The 20,313-nt window shown below is 42.3% G+C and overlaps 2 protein-coding genes across 7 annotated transcripts in view; one reads left to right on the forward strand and one right to left on the reverse strand.

Moving 5' to 3' along the window:
- Positions 1-1,841: 1,841 nt before the first annotated feature.
- Positions 1,842-14,714, reverse strand: LOC120726902 (gastrula zinc finger protein XlCGF7.1-like). 2 transcript variants are annotated; one of them, XM_040020924.1, is made up of 2 exons: positions 14,396-14,714; positions 1,842-3,139 (listed from the first exon to the last, which is right to left on the reverse strand). In XM_040020924.1, exons 1-2 carry the CDS (start codon positions 14,433-14,435, stop codon positions 2,181-2,183), a joined length of 999 nt encoding a protein of 332 aa, XP_039876858.1. In that variant the 5' UTR covers positions 14,436-14,714; the 3' UTR covers positions 1,842-2,180. The 2 variants fall into 2 exon arrangements, with proteins under 2 accessions (XP_039876858.1, XP_039876859.1); XM_040020925.1 differs by lacking the exon at positions 14,396-14,714 and adding an exon at positions 8,223-8,387.
- Positions 14,715-17,785: 3,071 nt separating this feature from the next.
- The window catches only part of LOC120726551 (regulating synaptic membrane exocytosis protein 2-like), a 54,758-nt gene continuing 52,230 nt past the window's right edge, over positions 17,786-20,313 (forward strand). For 2 of the 5 annotated variants that reach the window (XM_040020210.1, XM_040020212.1), the window contains exon 1: positions 17,791-18,606. In XM_040020210.1, the coding sequence (XP_039876144.1) occupies positions 18,452-18,606 (155 nt within the window). In that variant the 5' untranslated portion in view covers positions 17,791-18,451. Of the gene's footprint in view, positions 18,607-20,313 lie in introns of all 5 variants that reach the window. The other 3 variants (XM_040020209.1, XM_040020211.1, XM_040020214.1) reach the window with 3 other exon arrangements.

Genomic DNA, 20,313 nt, shown 5'->3' on the forward strand with positions numbered 1-20,313 from the left:
ATCCATGAAAACGTTATTTATGACATTTAAGGGAGTTAGAAGTTAGCAGGGAGTTAGCTCGCTAGCTTCTATCTAAATACAATATAGCATGTCCTGACTGCGGGGCTTTGGAAACAAATTAAAACGTACAGCTCTGTTATCACTTCCAGCATAAATGAATACAGAAAACTAAACAGCAGTGACGTTTGTAGGGTTACTGAAGTTGGGCTAGCTGGTATATAATGATGTGCTACGTGACCGCTAGCGACACAGCTATGTTAGCATAATATAAACAAGCTAACTTTTTTTCCACTCGATAAAAGTTACAGTGAGTGTTCTCGGTGGTCAGGAACAAATGTAATCGCATGGCAGGATGCTGTAAAAGGACCAAACTTCAGCCAGGAGAACAACTGAGATAATGCATCCACAATACGAGGTTAGTCATTCATATACTGCTGCATGGGCTGGGCTGTAGTTACAGCCTAAGGTTTTAAAAACTGAGCTTAAATAAATGATTAGCGGCAATAAAAGCCAAGGGAGGTCAACAGTGATCACTGACTGTTTTAGGAGCTTTTTGAGATCAAATAGAAGAAAATACATAACATTAAACATGTTTACAACACAAAAGCCATATTAAACGCAGACTACTTTAGACCCGGAAGTAGGATTCGTCGCGTCATCACTGAACAACCGGATAGCACAGGAACAGAGCGGGAGGGAGAGAGAGAGAAAGAGAGCCAGGGACAACAACATTAGAAAGGTATAGTAATCATCCACAACTATTTTCAGTTGCGGATGATAAAGGATTCAGAAAGTTTATTCATGCAGGCCCATATGACAGAGAATATGCATCTTCTTTTTGTTTTCATATTTTAATTTATTTATTGTGTTGTGGTTTGCAGTGTTTTGTGTTGTTTCACTTTAAATTTGTAAAAAGAAAAAGCTGAAAATTTAAATAGTTAAAAGTTGAAATGTGAATAGTTGATTTTTGTATTATATGATTTATTTATTACATTTTCTGTGGAGTGAATAAATAAAAGTATATTTACGGTGGCCCGTAGAGACAAAGCACATACAAACTTCAAATCACGTACGAACTCTGAAGCACGTACAAACTCCAAAACACGTAAAAACTCCAAAACACGCAAAAAATCCAAAACACTTAAAAACACGTACAAACTCCGAAGCACGTACAAACTCCAAAACACGTAAAAACTCAGAAGCACATAAAAACTCAAAACACGTACAAAAGACAACAGAAGTGCTCCAGGATGCTGGGCGCAGTGTTGAGCTTTTGTTACCTGGTGGCTACACAAGCCAGCAAGTACCAACGACCGGATTTGGTGTGTGGTAATAACAGGTAAATGAACTTTTTTTTTTTTATTATTTGACTATATATGAATGCTTGTGTATAAATACACAAACAATACACACATGCTTTCAATTGTGTACTTTAAGTGATGTAGGTAGCTCTGTTTTGGAAGTTCAGTTCATGCTAGAAATGTGTTTTGGAGTTTGTACGTGTTTTGTCTCTAGGGGCCACCGCATATATTTATATATAAACATATATAAATAAAACCACTTTCTTTTTTTACCTTAGTAATTCCTTTTGTGCATAATTTTATATTATTGTTAATAATAAATTAATTAAAGCAACAAAACAACCTGAAGAGCCGGTTCGGAGCCGAAAGAGCCGGGAAACAGGAAAGGGAAATGGATTTTGAAATGCAGTTTATTAAAGTGCAATTGAAAAAAAGATTTTTGAAATGCAGTTTATTAAAGTGCAATTGAAAAAAAGATTTTTGAAATGCAGTTTATTAAAGTGCAATTCGAAAATGTTTTTTGAAATGAAGACTTAAAAAGCATTTTAAAAATCAGTTTATTAAATTGGAATTCAAAAATGAATTTACAAATGCAGATTTTGTTCTACAATTCATTATTTAAGCACAGAATCATTTATTTCGATGCGCGTGGCTCTTGTGGTCCTCCATACCACACAAAACACAGCTCTAACAAAACTACTAAAGATGGATCACGTTTCACCACAAACTACGGGAACTCTACTTTCAAGACATTTGATCTTTGAAGTCTAAAACAACTTAAAAGATCAAATATCTTCTCTTTCACTAAAAGCCATATTCTGGCCACCTATGGAGGTTTTGCTTTATTCTCTCTCTCATTTGATGCCAATAGGGTTTCCATCACTCTGTGGTACTTTTAGAAAGAGATGCTGGGTACACAAGCACTACCAGTCCAGTGCTTAGAGGGCGAGGCATCAGAATTTGGTTTCTGGATGGTCTACGGTTTGCAGAACGACAGACACGCTGATGGTCTTGCATGTGATGCTTCCGAGTAAATGTTTTGTGACAGAAGCCACAGCTGAAACTTTTCTCACCAGTGTGGATCTTCATGTGAGTCTTCAAGTTTGTTTTACGACTGAATGTTTTATTGCACTCTGGGCAGCTGTAGGGTTTCTCTCCTGTGTGAATGCTCAGGTGCTGTTTCAAACTGCCACTGTGTGTGAAGGTTTTACTACAAAACGGGCAACTGAATGGTTTCTCGCCCGTGTGAGTCCTCAAGTGGTTCATTAGAGTAGTCTTGTCTTTAAAACCTCGGCCACACTCAGAACAGCTAAACGGTTTCTTCTCTGTGTGAATCCCCACGTGTCTGTGCAGGTTTCCACTGTCAACAAATCTTTTCCCACACTGAGAGCAGATGAAGGGTTTCTCTCCAGTGTGGGTTCTCAGGTGCCTGTTAAGATTTCTGCGATGACCAAATTTTCTCCCACACACAAAGCAGTTGAATGGTTTCTCATCATTGTCACATTGCATCTGAGGCAGTGCAGGTTCACAGGGCTGCTCACAGTCGGCATCACTGACATCTGTGTCTGAAGTCTTCTCATCAGGCTGCAGATATGGATCAGGATCTGGCCATCCGACAGAATCTTTAATGTCTTCAGTCTGGCTGTGATGAGGCTGTAAAGATCCAGGTTTTTCTTCATCCTCTTCACTTTTAACAGGGAGAGCACTAAAGGTGAACTGGGTGATATTGACTTCCTCCTGCTCCTCTTTAATGCTTGGGTCCTCCTGGTCCAGACTGGAGCTCCACTCTTGCCCCTCTTCTTCACCAACAATCACTTTTCGGATGCCTGGAGGTAAACCTGAAACACAGATATTGATATTGAGCTTGCGTTATCTTTAAACTACAAGTATTTTTATACATTGACAGTTTATTGGAGTTTGACTCTCTAGTTAGAAATAAAGAGATGATTGCTTTACATACTAATAGCATATGAAATTGACTTGAGAAGGTTTCACATCATGAGATTTCATAAGCATACATTACACAAGGCTAATATGTCAAAGGAGTTAAAGAAGAAGAACAATCATCTGGTTTGGTCAAGAGAAGCAGACGGTTACACAAAACTGTACCAACAGGATAACATCCACACCAGGTGAGCAGCAGAAGACCAACACATAGCCTAAGCTAAAACTAGAGTTTACTGTCAAACACAGCAATAACGCTGATCATATTGCAGCTACACCACAAACTGAAACTCATTTCATCAAGAGTAGGAATCAGATTGTGTTACTGTTCATATATCACATAAGTCCAGTCAGAGACCAGTTTGTTCTGACATCTCCGGTATCAGAGATGTAAGATTATTATTATTGTGCCTGTTTATGATTATTGCTGGTTGTAAACACAGGGGAAAAAAACAATTTTGGAGACTGCCTCAAAGAGATCCTGGCAAACCGGCACTGTATGTAGTGCCGGTGGAGCACTGCTGACTTTGAGAAAATTGTCGGGTGGTGGAAGGAATACTTGGGTGGACTTCCTTAATTCCACTGGCACATCTTCCGTGGAGAAAGCAGAGTCTGGTGACGAGGGGGATGTATGGGCAGAACTTGTGCCATCAGAAACTTAATTTGAATAAGTTAAATTCAAATTTGAATTGCTCAGATTGAATCTGAATTGTAACTTAAATACCGTAATTGTCGGGCTATAAGCCGCTACTTTTTGCACCAGCTTTGAACCCTGCGGCTTTTAGTCAGGTGCGGCTTTTCTATGGATTGTCCATGATTTTTGTGATATCGTAAGACGATTTGTTTTGTTTGTTCCGCTGTTGTACGGCACTACGTTGCTTGGCGGAAGGATCGGGGTTCAAGAGTGGTATGTTGGTCACATGTCCATCCGCCAGGCAACATAGTGCCGTACAAGTAGCGCGAAAAACAAACTTCAAAGTAGCGCTACGCGTTCAGCGGGAGTCGTGGATGATGAGCGGCGATAAACTTGCGAAAAGCAAGTTATGCTCAACTCCACCGGTGGATTCTGACAGCGTGGAAAAGTGTGAAAGCAGCCACGATCACCAACGGATTTCGAAGGGCTGGACTGCTGCATGATGAAGAGGAGGACACCGCCACGGCCCTTCTGAGGGTGTTCGACTCTGACACTGACAACGAGGATTTCTTTGGTTTTGAAAGTGACAACGAAGGAAAGAAGCTGAGAGTGGATGACGAAGCCATCCTGAGCCTATTCGTTTCCGACACTGGAGAAGAGGACTTTGGTGGTTTTAGTGCGCAGGAAGATGGTGGTGAATGACTGACTTTTCTTCTTGTTAAAGCCGTGTCACTGCACCTGAGCCTAAAAGGTAGTCCGAATCTATTTTTCTGGTGTGCTGTAGGTTAGTGTTATGTACTACATTTGTTACTCATTTATGAAGCACAGCACATGTGCAAGTATGTACCCATAACTTGTTTTTCAAAATATTAATAAAAGGGGTGTGTCTCCAAACAGCCATCTCTTTCCTGACAATTCGCTTTGTGCATATTCTCTTACATATGATAAGTCAACATTGAAACACCTGCGGCTTTTGGTCAGGTGCGGCTAATGTATGTACAAAACAGGATTTTCCCCTGATTTTAGCTTGTGCGGCTAATATTCAGGTGCGCTTTGTAGTCCGGGAAATACGGTAAATGCTTTTTAAAACTAAATTTGAATTAGCCTAATTTGACATTCAATATATTGGTTTAAAAAAAGACTGTCATTAAATTGAATTTTATATTTTGAAAATGAATTAATTTGCTTTGAAACTGTATTTTATCCTTTAAAAAGTAGCTCTCGAATAATTTCAGTTTCACTTCTCACTATTATGTTTCAGTTCTACAATTCAATTTCAGTTCCAAAATTCAGTTTTTTCGGACTTAATCTGGTTCCGGTTAATAGAACTCCATTTTACCAGCTTGTTACTGATGGGAATCTACAGCATCTTGAGCTGGATTAAGACCTCAGAAGTCATTCGTCATGTCGATTGACCTGCAGATAAACTCTCAGGTTGATAATAAATGTATTACATGTATAAGAACATGTTAACAAATGATAGCCGTACAGCAACTTTTATGCTTATTGTAGCTGTTAGCTAAAAACGCTAATTTAGCGTAGTTTGCCCTGGGTTCAGCTTTGACGAACAAATATGATTCCAAAGTTGTCATCTTGTACCTTCTAAGAGTCCTGTATGCTTGAGGAAACCGCTACAGTAGGGAAACATGCAAAAGAATGTCCAAACCATTGTATTTTAGGTTTATTCATGTATTACACAGCATCCCAACTCTCTAGCTAACCTAATAACTACACTAATCCGGATAAATTTGAAAACGTTTCAATTGTTTTAATCCATATTGAAAATGCTACATTCCTGTACTGCGCATGCGTGAAACGTAAGACAATTTGACCTGCATCATTTCCGTCTGCTGTTTATTTACTTTCCGGTAAGATGTCGAGGAAAAATACTTTATCCGGAGCTTTCTGGAGCATGTACAAATTGATATTAATCTAATAGGGCTGTCCAAATTGAGAGCAAACAAAACAACTGCTGTAAAATGCCGTCCGCCATCTTAGTTGAATTGGTCACATGACTGCATCATATGACAAAAATACATCATCATATTCGAAAGACTGTTTTTGCAGTCCACACTGACGCGAAAACAGCATTTTTCAAATTTATCCACTTTGGAGAGCATTTTCAAAAACCTCAGCTTTCCTTGACCAAAAACGCCATCTCATTGTTGACGGAAAGCCAAAACAGAGAGAAAAAGATGCATTTTCAAACGAAAACCTATTAGTGCGGAAATGGCTTGAGGCAGTTCAACAACTCCTTGGCGGCAGAGCCTCTGGGGTGGATGAGGTCCGCCCTGAGGGGGTGGTACCTGTGGATTGGCAGACCGGGGTGGTGGTAGTGCCTGTCCACATTCTCATGCTTTTCAGCCTCTTTATTCTTATGCTTGCTGTTTCACAAACAAACGGCTGCAGCTTTGCAGCTTGCAGCCACACACACACACACACACACACACACACACACACACACACACACACACACACACACACCAGCAACAATGACAGGGCCCAATACAGACTTTAAGCTGGTGAGACATGATTGCGGCTGCCATGCAGGTGCATCTGGCTTCCCTGCAGCAGCACTGCAGATCACTCCCCACCACATATTCCATTGCCCAACTGAGCCCCCCCATTTGAGTTTACTCCAAAGATTTTTGTACTTTTGTTGTGCTTTTCTTTCTATTCTGACTTCTCTGTTATGGAAAAATATTGTTTGGCTTTTTTTTTGGATTACCCTGCAAATAGGACAAACAAATTTTATTTGATTAATTTACTAATCTTACTGGCTAAATTTCGTATACATAAATCCACTTTTTCTAATGCAAAACTGTTTTTTCAATGATTTATAAATGAAACCAGACAATATTTTAAAAATGTACAGCATTCTCATAATATAAAAGCAATTAAAACTATAAACTTATGCTCCTCGTGGAGCTCATCGTGGACTACAGGAGGAATGCTGACCCACATCCACCCATCTACATTAAGGGGACGGCTGTGGAGCGTGTGAGCAGCTTCAAGTTCCTGGGAGTCCACATCTCCGAGGATCTCATCTGGATGATCAACTGCTCCAAGCTGGTCAAGAAGGCTCACCAGCGCCTCTTCTTCTTGAGGACTCTGAGGAAGAACCACCTGTCCTCAGACATCCTGGTGAACTTCTATCGTTGCACCATCACATGGACTCTTCGCCCTCCTGCCCTCTGGGAGGCGCTACAGGAGCCTCCGGACTAAGACCACCAGGTACCGGAACAGCTTCTTCCCCACAGCTGTCAGACTCCTGAACTCTGCCTCCTGACATCTGACCCACGTTAAAACATGGACTGAACATACACACACCCACAACCACCCACCCACACACCCACACACACACACACACACACACACACAAAATGGACAACTGTACCCTCAAACACACAATAATAACATGGACTGAACCACCACTCACAACCACTAGCACTTTATATAGCCTCTTAACTGCACTACTGTATAGTTCTGTGTAAATAATCATACGATCATTTTTAATTCTATAACTGTTTACAACTTGCATAGTTCCCATTTCTGTATAGCTGTATATCTCGTATTTCTGTAAAGTTCTTTATTTCATATTCTGTATAGTTTTTTTTTCATATTTATATCCTGTTCATAGCCTGTACATAGCTTGTACTCACTACAGCCTGTACATACTTGTAGCATATTCATAACATACTTCATACTGTGTACATATTACATACCGTAATAGACCCATTTCTGTAATATACTTACATATCTCTATTATTGCTAATATATATTGTAATATATCTATATCATGGCTAAAGCACTTCTGGATGGCTGCAAACTGCATTTCGTTGCCCTGTACCTGTGCATGTGCAATGACAATAAAGTTTAATTCTATTCTATTCCTTGTTTGGTATCTTCTTAGACTGTGTCTAATTGTTATTACACGAAACACTCTGTAACACTGTCTTCTGCTCGTTTAATTCTGAAATGTTTGAACTGCTAATTAAGACCGAGAACCCCCCACCACACAAAAGTACGCATATTGAGAAACGGCTCCGGATTAACAAGAATGCGAGTATGTACTTGTGTACTTGAGAAACGCCCAGTGAAATGCAGAAAGCACAGAAACTGATAACTGCTGGCACCAGGACCGATGCTGTCAGAACAGCGTCAGGAACTGTTTCAGTTAAGATCTAACGTTCTGCAGTCCTCCGCTCTCCTCCTAGTACGCTATGTACGCAAGTAGGAGCTAAGAGGAAGTGACGTAAAATAAGAGAAAGGAAAAGCTGAAATTAGCACGATGCTAACGTTAGCTTAGCAGCTCCGTTTCTAGCAACAGGAATTAAACTAACCTCCTCTTCTCGCCTCCATTTCCGCTTTTAATTCCACATCCGGCGGTTAACTATGTCAGTCCCCGTCTATTCTGTCCACAGAACCGAACTCTGGAGGACTTTCTGGCTCTGCGGTTCAATCTGCTAACGGAGGGTGGGTCAAGTCCTCTGAAGTGTCAGTTACTACTTCCGGGACACTTTTAAAAATAAAGCTACAATGACGCGAAATAAAAGTATATTTCCGGCGTGATTACAACAACTGGTACATCATACTGCAAAAATTGGTCAAATGCAGTATCACTGATACCAAGTACAATGCTAATACTTTTTACTTATGAAAGTAAAGGGTTATTATATTCAGATATTTTCATACTCACATGTTTGATGTTTTTTTTCTTGGTTGCATAAAATATCTTTTATTCCTTGCTTGCTTTTGTTCTGTTTATTTTATATTTCCATTCTATTCCTCTACTTTGGTTTCTGTGTTTCTTTAACTCCTCTATGTTTCCTTACAGACTGTCATGTCTCTATATTTTGTCTTCTGTCTATGTCAACTTTGTGTATGTTTGTTACCTTGTATGTTATATTAAGTTTTGCGTTCCCTTACTTGTTACTCTTGATTTGTCCGTGCTGTCTCCACCCCTAATTAGCCTCCTGTGTATAGAGATTGAAAATGTGACGTCATTTCCGGGGTAAAACCGCAAAGGATTGTAGGTACGACTGGCAAGCGGTACTAGCGCACGCAGGCTTTCACATGAAAACAGTCACACAGCGATAAAAAGAAACACAAAGAATGGCAAGAAGCTGTAGTATTATTAACTGCAATAGCCGGTCGCATGACAGCCATGGGAAGCCAACGGGTAAAGAGATCAGTCTTTATCGAATTCCGTCGTGGAAGAGAAATTGTTCAAGCCATGTTTCCGAAGTAACAAAGAGCCGACGGATGGCCTGGATTGCAGCCATTCAAAGACCAAATATAACGTTCCAGAGCACTCCAGCTCACATGTTAGTCTGCTCCAAGCATTTCCACAAAGGTAAGTCTTCTGTTATAGTTATTACGTAATTAATCATAACATCATTGTTGATGTAAGTTACAAATAAGTCTTATATTGATTTGAATTAAATTTGTTGCGCTATGCTGCTTTGTTCACTGTGGCTTTGCGGGCTAATATTTGTTGTGTTTTGTAGGAAAACCAGAATACAAAATGCTGGAATGCGATCCAGACTGGACACCCTCTATCATCCTGGGTCATACCAAGTTTAAAGCTGCTACCACAGCGAGATTTGATCAGTTAAGAGAGAGAGCAATATCGAAACAGCCACGAAAAGTCTCTCCCTGGCACTGTGTCACTGCTCAGTGCCAAGCGGGGATCTGTTATGACTCGGCCTTTCCAGCCAGCAGCTCCAACTTCCTTCTGGAGCGTCATCCGCATATCGCGGGTTTCTGTCACAGCGATAGCCAGCTGCCATGCTCGAGTGGTAGACTGGGTTCCCCTGGCATATTGCCCGCGTTTGCCAGCTTACACGCCAGTCTGACCTCGCTGCGGCGAGTGACAATTCTCCAGCCTAGTGTAGCCTATTCTGTCTGGCGTGTTGCCCACAGTGCGCTGTTCACATGGCCAGCAGGCCTCCAGTCATTGCTTGAGTGGGGCGGATTCTTCACTGTGACTGCAGCTTAAGCTGCTGCAGGCGATGTTTCCCTGGCGTATTGCCCGCGCTTCGCCGGTTTACGCGCCAGCCGGCCCTCGCTGTGTCAGCTGCTCAGCCAGCGAGTGTGTGTTCTCCGGCCTCTTTAGCCAGTCCCTGTCTGGCATATGAGCTGCTGCGGCTGCTGCGTCTTGCCGCGCTTCGCCGGCTTGCACGCCAGCCGGTCCTCGCTGTGTCTGATGCCTCAGCCAGCGAGTGAGTGTTCCCCAGCCTGCGAGGCTGGCTCCCTGTCTGGTGTTGCCCGCTTCTTGCAGGGTTGCGCGGCCAGTGGGGTCCCCACTAAGCGGCTCGGTGAGCTAACTCTCCTCACTCTGCTCCTGGGATTCCAGGTTCGGGCCAGCTGGGGATCCTTGGTGAGCGTGCACACGGGCTCGTCCTTGAGGCGACTTTTGTTGTGATTTGGCGCTATATAAATAAAATTGAACTGAATTGAATTGAATAGCCGACCACCCGTGCTTTCTGGTGTGCTTACTGCGTGCCGCGGGTTTACACGTTTGTCAGACCTTGCTGTGTCTGACACTTCGGCCAGTGAGTGAGAGCTCCCCAGTCTGCTATGCTGGCTTCCTGTCTGGTGCTTTGCCTTTGTGTCACGGGCTTACACGATCAGCACGGGAATGCTCAGTGAGCTGGGACTTTGTGTCTGACCTCGAGTGCGTGGTGACGGTGCTTGGAGTAGACCCTCGGGTCATCGCCTTGCTCAGCCCTCCACTCCAGCAGGCTAGTCTGCCAGCCCCCCTCCCTGTCTGTCGACAGCAAGGGGCGGCTTCGGCTTTGAGGATGGACAGGGCACATCCCTAGCCCTAGGGGTGGCTGTAGCTCAGGTGGTAGAGCAGGTCATCTACTGGTCGGAAGGTTGGTGGTTCGATTCCTAGCTTCCCCTAGTCTGCATGCCAAATATCCTTGGGCAAGATACTAACCCCAAATTGCTCTCCGATGCATCCATCGGAGTATGAATGTGTGTGAATGTTAGCTATAAAGCACTTAGAAAAATGTGCATGTGCGAATGGGTGTGAATGGGTGAATGCACAAGTTGTGTAAAGCGCTTTGAGTGCTCAGATGAGTAGAAAAGCTATATGCTATGAGGCCATATATAAGAACCAGTCCATTTACCATTTCTGTGGTGAGTGAGAGTTCTCCAGCCTGTAGCGCTGTCTGGCATTGCTCGCATGTCGTAGGCCTATGCGACCGGCGGGATGCTGCAAGGCAGCTTGGTGTGTTGCGCTCTCTGGCAGTCTGCCTGAGTGTGTCTATTGGTACGTTGTCATTGAGTCCCAGCACCTTCACTCTCGGCAGTTCGGTTACACTGTTTCCTCGCAGAGTGTCTTACAAAGTTACCCCGTACATATGGAATATGTAACGGTATGGAGAGATAGTCTCGATATGCTAGAGAACGTACGGTTACGGAGTAATCTTGGTTCTCTTACTATCTCTCCACTGTCAGGCTGCTCGGAGACACGTTCCGATCAAACTATCACCGGTGTCATGTCTGCACAGCTGCTTTATACGTGAGCTGTGGGGTGTGGCCGGGCGAGTCTGAGTGTCTTAAAGAAGTATCCACACGCCACGACCAAGGGCGGGGGGGTCGTACCCGTACATATGAAATATGTAACGGTGTGGAGAGAGTCTCTCATTAAGAGAACCAAGGTTACACCGTAACCGTACGTTCCTACCCTCTTGAGGAAAAGAGGGTTGGAAAATGGTCATAGACTTAGGAAAAGAGAAATGCTGTGCGCAATGAATTTGAACTAGTCTCCTTAACAATGTGACGCTAGATGTCCACCATATTGAAACTACAATATGCACTACAAAATATGCATCTTACTTTGCCACAGGGTGTTCAAACCCCATTGTTTTATGGGAGTTATATAAATAAAACAGGCTGCAAAAAATATCCCTTTGAATCAAAGGCTTGGATTTTAAAGGGGAAGGAACGGCAGTTTGCATGAATGGCTAAAAGTTCTTATTGCTGAACTCTCTAAACTCTTCACTCACTCCTCATGCTGAGTATTTAGAGCAGGGGTCGGCAACCCTGGGCATGCGTTCCAGCTGGGTTAACTGATGTCACTACCATGGCTGGACTGGCCATCGGGACATCTGGCCATCAGGCATGGGCTAATGGTGATTTTTTGTTTTTAAATGCCAATGGGTTTTTTTTCTGGTTTTTTTTGTAACGGTATAAACAATAAAAGGGGATGGACTGGCCAGATGCTGGCCGATGTGTAAAAATAACTCAGTTGTTTGGTGGTGGCTATGGCAGAGCTTCCACTGAGGCCAGCGGGTGGATGAAGGAAAGGGGAGGCAGAAGGAGAGACTCGAGGCGGCTGCTGGTCCGAGTGTCAGGTGAACTGAACTTCAGGTAAGAAGACTGCAGTTTGTCTGGGTCAGATATAAACCAAATTTAGGTGTAGTTTATTTTTGTTGTGCTGACTTTTGTACAGTCAGCTACTGTTACTGCTACTGTTAGTTAGTACGTTACTGCGTACTAACTAGCATGAGTTTCTATACAGCTGGGTGGGTGCTGTGATGCGATTACTGATAGTGAACTTGATTTCATTCATAAGGTTAGTTTGGTAGACTTGCCAACCGTCCCATAAAGAATGGAATCGTCCCATATTCAAGGAAAATATTATTCATTTCGTACTGAGCCGAAAAGGGACACAGTTTGTCCCGTACTTCAGCTAGAATCGATAAAAGACACAAAGCTGGAGTTGTTCTGCGTCTTTACGCTGTCAGCTGCCTCTTCTTCTCTCATTCTCTCCCCCATCCTCTCCTGTTGCTACTTCAATCATGAAACTGATCAATGATCAGCTGATCGGTATTTCTGACACAAGTCCCCTCTCTCTTGTTTATCGCCCACTTTGCGCCAGAAAGAGGAAACCAGCGGATGTCGCGCTAAACAACAGCAGCATGTTTAAGCTTGATCAGCTGTTGATAGAATTTATTTAATATTAATTTCTAGTATCAGCTGATGTTTGCTGGAGCCACAGCTGTAAAAGCTGCTGGTCATTATGTCGGTTTGGTTATCTGGTGAGGGGGAAACCAGGAGATGTCCTTACTGGATCATCAGAGCTGAACAGGTGATGGAGAAACAGGGTTACCTTTAAGGTGGCATTAATGAGTTGAAGGGAAGTTATGAACTGTTTCTGAGAGACAAATAACACCAGGATCATTTTCCAAGTAGCTGACAGCTGGTAACTGTGCAGTGACAGGTCTAGCAAAGTTTTGCCAGGGGGGCCAGGAAGGGTATTAACAGGGAAAGGGGGGCACAAAGAAATACTTTTCTTTCTTATTCTCATTTAAAATGTCTAGCTTTTAATAAATAATTATCTGAATCTTACAACCAAAGTTTTCATCTGATGTAAAATGTATAGAAATCATACATATACCAACAAGACAGTGTACATCACTGTCACAAAAGCATTTGTTTTCATTCAAATGCTTTATGGCTTTTCCTATAATACCTGATGGGCTGGGCTTTTGTCAAAATGTGTGTAACTTAATATAGGCCGTTATTAAATTGATTGCTAATGCAATCATATGGTACATTGACCTCCGAGGAAATTTTAGATGGCACTCATCATCAGAAAGGTTGCTGACCCCTGATTTAGAGCAAGCAATAACACAGTTGTCAAGGGGCCTGGGAACCAGTACATGGGAGTGGACCCAAATGCAGACACAATCGAGACAGCAATTTTAACAAAGCTTTACTGAGTACACAGGGATTCAAAAATCATGGAATGTGGGAACATAGCGAAAGTCTCTGCTGGAAAAGCACTGAAACAGAGGGAGAGAGAGAGATTGGATACAAAGCGAGGAAAGAGCTGTACTGGGCAAACCCCAAAAAGTTAATTCTGTTCATCTGGACATAGCGTTTTAAGTGGGAGAAACGTTTAGTCACTCATCCAAGTGACTTCTTCCATCTCAGCCGAGTGGAAGTTTCCTCAACCTTATAAACAGTACATTTGCACAATGACTGAAATTCACCACCACTGGTGAACAATGGGCTGTGAGGTCAGTTCATTAGTATGCAAATAGGATTCTAAGATTTTTTGATGAAATACAATAACCCCAATTTTATCTGAATTTAGAAGCAGAAAACTAGAGGTCATACTGGTCTTTATGGCTTTTAGACATTCCTGCAGTTTAACGAACTGGTGTGTGTTATCTGGATTTATGGATAGATAAAGTTGGATATAATCTCCATACGAGTGAAACTGTATGGTATGCCATCTAATGATACTGCCTAAGGGAAGCATGAATAACGTAAACAGAATTGGTCCAAGTGGAACTCCATAATTAACCTTAGTGTGTAAAAAGGACTCAGCATTTACATTTAGATAAGATAACATAAGAATCTATAGCCTATCACAATATAATGCATTTTCGGTAAATTCAGTGAATAGTTTATATAATCACCACATCAAAAGTACTATTTCTCATATACATTTAAATGAAATGATCAGTAATGAAATAAATATGGGCCTTACCTGGCATTATCCTATAGCAACACACACTAGATGACTCCATGCGGTCACGCAGGTGCTTTCCTCAGGCCTCCAGCTAACATTACTGCTCTTGTATGGTTGTTAGGAAACTAGCCTGTCTGCAAACGACAACTGCAGATGTCCAGTCTGTGGAGTGCACAGTTAAGCTCATAAAGGTATATGTTGTTCAGCTCCTCCACATATCTGTTGTTGTTTGGTGGGTGGCGACTATACCATGGAAAGTATTGCAAATCATCATCTAAAGCAGGGGTGGCCAACTCCAGGCCTTGAGAGCTGGTGTCCTGCAGGTTTTAGATGTGTAAATGGCTAAATTACCTCCTTAACATTTCTTGAAGTTCTCCAGAGGCCTGGTAATGAACTAATCATTTGATTCAGGTGTGTTGACCCAGGGTGATATCTAAAACCTGAAGGACACTGGCTCTCGAGGCCTGGAGTTTGCCACCCCGGATCTAAAGCAATGGAAAAATATTGCAGTAAACGGTAATTTTTGCAACAGCACAAAATACATGAGTATAATCGTCTATCATCTAATATATTTTCGTCATTTGCACAGCCCTGATTCAACCACAATCTGTCAATCTGAAGACCCTTCACACACTGGTGCCAGTTCACTTGCCCGTTCTGTGAGAAAGGGTTCTTGCACATGACTCTGCAAATGGCCATCCACATGGTGAAAAGCAATTGCAGGGCATGCAACAAATATTTCACTTGACTGTCAGGCTTAAAACAGCAAAAGTGCTGCGGTGAGCAGCTGGAGCTGGACAATGGTCGAACAGACTGTGCAGACCAAGAACCCAGAGAAAAAAACATTTTCCTGCCATGAGTGTGAGAACAGCCTGAAATATCACATGAGGAATCAGACTGGAGAGAAGCAAATCAAACTCCATTTGTGAGAAAGGTTTCACAGTGAATGCAGTACTGAACAAACATCTGACTACTCAATCATTTGTTAAACCCTTCAGTTACCACTTTTGCAGTGAGGAAGATATCTGGAAAGACATATTACTCAGCACACAGATTATTTCTTAATCTGCAGAAAACTCTTCATATAGTCTCAAACATAAAGTGACATATCCAGTGGCTGAAGCTGAGCTGCAGGAAGGAAGGTTCACACAAGACTGACTTCATACATGAGTCTATAGAATAAACCACAGGCAAAAAAGAGATACAGGAACATATGGAAGGCAAGAAGGACGTGCGGAATAAACTGAGACCAAGAACAGACACAACTGGCCAGTAAGCAGACTGAACATTCTTATGTGGTTTGTAGTGACACATTTGGTTCATTTGCAGTTCACTTGGATTTTTATCTGTGTGAAAACAAACCTAACCATGGGTAAAAGCTACAAGTTTACAAACTTGTAGGTCTGAAAACACCCTTAGATTCCAAACAGGAAACAGAGTTCCTCAGTCTCAGTTTCCCTCTGAGATTATCTGATTCTGAACGTTTTTATTTCTTTATGGGGGAAAAGTAAAAGTTGACCTGGCTTTTAGACCACACTGAGGAAGTGAATATGCTGCTGAGCCTCTTTCAGCGGAGTGTTTGGAGTTTGGAGTGTTCAGATAAATGTTCAAAATTCCAGGGTAATTCTGAATAGTCATTCATCTCTAAAATTCTTTAGAAAGCTTTTTCACTTGATCCAGAGTGCACCAGATGTAGTGAGATATTCATTCCCAGCTTATTTGTGAAAACATGAAGCTGACTTAGCAAATGGAATGATCAAAAATGCAGCTGTCCATCAGATGGCACTCTGTTGCAGATTCAGAATACCTTAATAATCCCTAAAGAAATTACATAAATTATGTTTATCTCAGATTATAATTACTGATCAGTTCCTGATTAATTTATATTCAAACAGCTGTTAGTGTTTGAATAAGAATAAAATGTGTATGTTTTTCTGTCATATACTCATAGACTTAGGGTGTGATTTGTAAAAACAGGGAGCACTGGGATTGGTTTAGTGGACTTTCAGTGGGAGTAGTGTTTCATCGCTCTAGGTGATGTCTTCAGTCTCTAAACCACAGTGCTCCCTTGTACTCTGTACCTGTCACAGCATATTGCTGTTGATAAACCTAGCACAAAAAGTAAGGACATTTGTCTTTGGCTGATTACTTCTTTGTTGTAACAATGCTTCTTGGCAACACATTTTATATTGTTGGAACACAACAATAAACAAGAGTAAATCAGCTGTTTGACTCTAGTAAAGAAGTTTTTCATGGGCTCAGGCCACATACTCAACTCTGCGACGCAACCCACAAATGCATTTTCCTTAAAAAAGTGGCACCATTTAAGGGGAAATAAACAGGCTTTCCAACAATATAGGATTTATTGCGTTTCACAGAAGCATTGTTACGATAAAGTAATAAACAAACAAACAAAATTACCTTGCTTTTGGTGCTAACTTTAAAATAATTAAGAACAAATACAGAATAATTAGGATTATTATAACTTTAATCATAAACAGCTTTGGCATGGACACTGTAACATATTTTTCTTTAAATAATATGCACAGTACTCTTCACATTTTCTTCTTTAGGCACATAAAACCCAGTCAATCATAATGCCAGCGTTGGCATACAGAAAATATTTATGCCAACATTTGAACACAAAAAGAACACAACACAATTTGGAAAGTACGGGCAGGGCGGCGCCCATCGGCAGCAGACTTTCCAGGTTGGCAGTTCATTATGCTGCCGGGTCGTTATCGCATATTTATTAACTTGTGAATAATGACTGACTGTCAGATTAGGGTTGACCTGTCTAAACAGCTGTACCTTCACGCAATGCCAATGAACAGTGAATTTCCTTAGACTCTTTTCACTGCAAATTCCTGCATGATGCCTCTTTTTAAAATTTAATTACCGTAGTTTTCACGCAGAAACAGCAGCACCTATAGCTTAATAGATATCACTTAGCTTAAAAATCACAAGTTAATGTCTTAGATAATATAATATATACTTTGACATAACTTGTGTTACATAGCACTACAGTCTTTTCGATTCGATTACACTGTATTATCGTTTATAATTATGTCTGTTAGAATTCACAGACGGCCTGTATTTCATGAATTCTACACTTTCTACTTTAAATTTAAAGTGGTGTATTTTTAATTTGTTTTAATGCGCTCTTACTGTAGCGTAGAGCTGCCACCCAGGCAAAAGAAAAATAGAGCTATATCACGTTATAACCTGAAAAGTTTGTTTTTCTAACGTTATACTTTTCATGTTTGTTCAATATACTATCAGTACAATATACTTTTCACGTTTGAACAACATAATCACTTTATTAAAGTATACATAATTATCACGTTTTAGCAAAAACATTTTAGGTTCTTACAATATCAATATTATAACGTACTAACGCTTTCTTTTGTCTGAGTGGCAGCTCTACGCTGTACCATTATTCTTTCACATTATTAAATATGTTTGTTATCGATCCATCAGTTGACTGGGTGACTGACTGATGACGCTGTTTGTAGCTTCCTCTGCAGCTCTATCTTTAGCTCCTCCCCCCCGCCCGACCAGCTGATCTTTGTTGTAGTACGTCACGTCGTGCCCCCCTCCCTCCCCGTCACGTGAAGATTTATTTATTTTCTCCTCCTCGCCCCTGCGCCTGTTATCGCCGAGAAGCACCGTACAACCACAGCGGGACACCGCGACCACAGAAGGCCAAGTATTAGGGCCGCAGGGCCGGGAGGAGCGGGACGGAACCGCCGCTGACCCCGGAGGCGACATGACTGCGGAGTAGCGAGCAAAAGGACGCCGCTGCGCCTGCTGGTGAGCCGGAGGAGGAGGAGGATGGTGGTGAATGGTGGATGGTCTGATGGAGGTGCAGCTGCAGGTGGAGCGGCTCCTCGAGCCTTCGCCGCGGCAGCAGAGCCGCTGAACGCACCTGGAGCTGGACAAAATAATGTGAACACTCTGCAGCTCCCTGGCCTTCGTCGTTAACATCATCATTTATGATTATGATGACGGGATCCAGTCTCGTGGCTCTGGCCTGACCGACGCTACCTTCTCTTCCAGCGGCCCACAGACACAATGTCCGGGCCGGCTGGACCGGCACTGGCCGCGGAGCCTGGGCTTGGGCCGGAGCTGCCGGACCTGAGCCACCTGACGGAGGAGGAGCGCAGCATCATCCTGTCGGTGATGGAGAGGCAGAAGGAGGAGGAGACGAAGGAAAAGAGCATGCTCAAGTAAGATTATTGATTATGGAATCAGCTGGTGTTCAGAGAAAATAAAAGCATCAGTGAGCATTTTAATTAAAAAAACCCAGCAGCTGCAGCAGGAAGGTTTAACAGGAAGTTGACCTCTCCAGATCGTCAGTGGCAGAAGCAGACTGCAGGTGTTCAGGCAGCAACGGAAGAAAAAAAGTGAAGATAAAATAAAGTAAAGATTTAAAAGCTGCTCGTAAATTTGGCGTTTACTTAAAAACAAAACCGATTAAACTAATCAGAAATGGTTATACCCACACAGCACGCTGGTCTGGCCCGGATCACCGGCACTGCTGGCTGACGTCTGGCATGCTGAGTGGTATGTCATCCAGATATGGGCCAGGCCTGGCATAGTTGTCACTGTTTAAGTGATGGCATGCTGTATCTGGCTCGATTGTGGTTTGGTTTATGTGGCCCAGGCTCATAGAAAACGGGTCTGGCCCAGATCTATCATCAAGCTGGCACTTCTGACTGACTGGTGTCATGGCAGGGTGTATTCCAACCAGATGTGGGCCAAGTCTGGCACTGATGGCACTATTCATGTTCCTAATTTCCTATTTTAGTTTGAAGACCCAAATCCCATGTTGCAAACATTTCAAATGCAGGTTTGACAGGTTTGTGAGTGTACACTTTATCCAAAACCTAGTGAAGGTTTACTCATGTTTACCACTGGGTGGCTGTAGCTCAGGAGGTAGAGCAGGTCACCTACTGATCGGAAGGTTAGTGGTTCAATCTCCCTAGCTTCTCCTATCTGCATGTCAAGAGTGTGAATGTGTATTAATGTAGTTAGGACGTACTCAGTTGATAGAAAGGATGTGATTGAGTGAATGTGGCATGTTGTGTTCAGTGCCTACCGTAATCCGGCAGAGTAGAAAAGCACTTTATAAGAATCGTTCTTCATGTTACTTTGCAGTATTATGTTCCGGCACGTTGTTATTACATGGCTTGATTAAGGTACACATTAGGCTTACATCTAGTGCCAGAGCTGAAACTGTTCTGGGTCAGTACAGGACCACCAGTTTGTCTGCAACTGGCCTTGTGCGGGCCATCATTCTTTGCGGTATGTGGGCCATGTGTAAGCACATTGTGCGGGCCAGATCTGGGCCATACCAATTTTGCTATGTGGGTATTAGAATAACTGCTTAATGCAATCATTAATCTAATTCACTGCCCTATAAAATTTTGCTGTATGTCAGGTTAGGCTGATTGATGAACTGTTTCACTGATCACTTTTAATTGGGTTGATATTGAGCTCACAGAGAAGAAGCTGTTTCTAAGTTTCATTTGAGGGACCTGTACTGATTGGCAGAGAACAACAGATCCTTCAGGTGAGAACAAGGATGTGATTGGGAGGGCAGAGAGTGGCCAGCTATCTTCTGAGCTGTGCTCATTGATCTGCTGAAGCTGTGATATAAATATGCCAGAAGATGCTACTGCTAATCTTTTAGCGTGCTGGCATAAAGATTAGCAGTAGCATCTTTTGACCCAGGTTGTTTTTCCTGAGCATTGTCAGGAAGTGACATAATTGCTCTGCCTCTTTGGTGTTTTCTGAGATGTTTTAGAATGAAATTAAACTTCTTTACACCAAAATAAAGGGGAACCATGTGAAGGTCACTGGGAAATATTTTTAGTGATCAAACTGGTCTGAATGTGGTGCACAGACTGAAGTGAGTTAGAACTTTCTGCTGA

Source organism: Simochromis diagramma, unplaced genomic scaffold (genome assembly GCF_900408965.1).
Source record: "Simochromis diagramma unplaced genomic scaffold, fSimDia1.1 OVJJ01000753.1, whole genome shotgun sequence".
Taxonomy (NCBI): Eukaryota; Metazoa; Chordata; class Actinopteri; order Cichliformes; family Cichlidae; genus Simochromis; species Simochromis diagramma.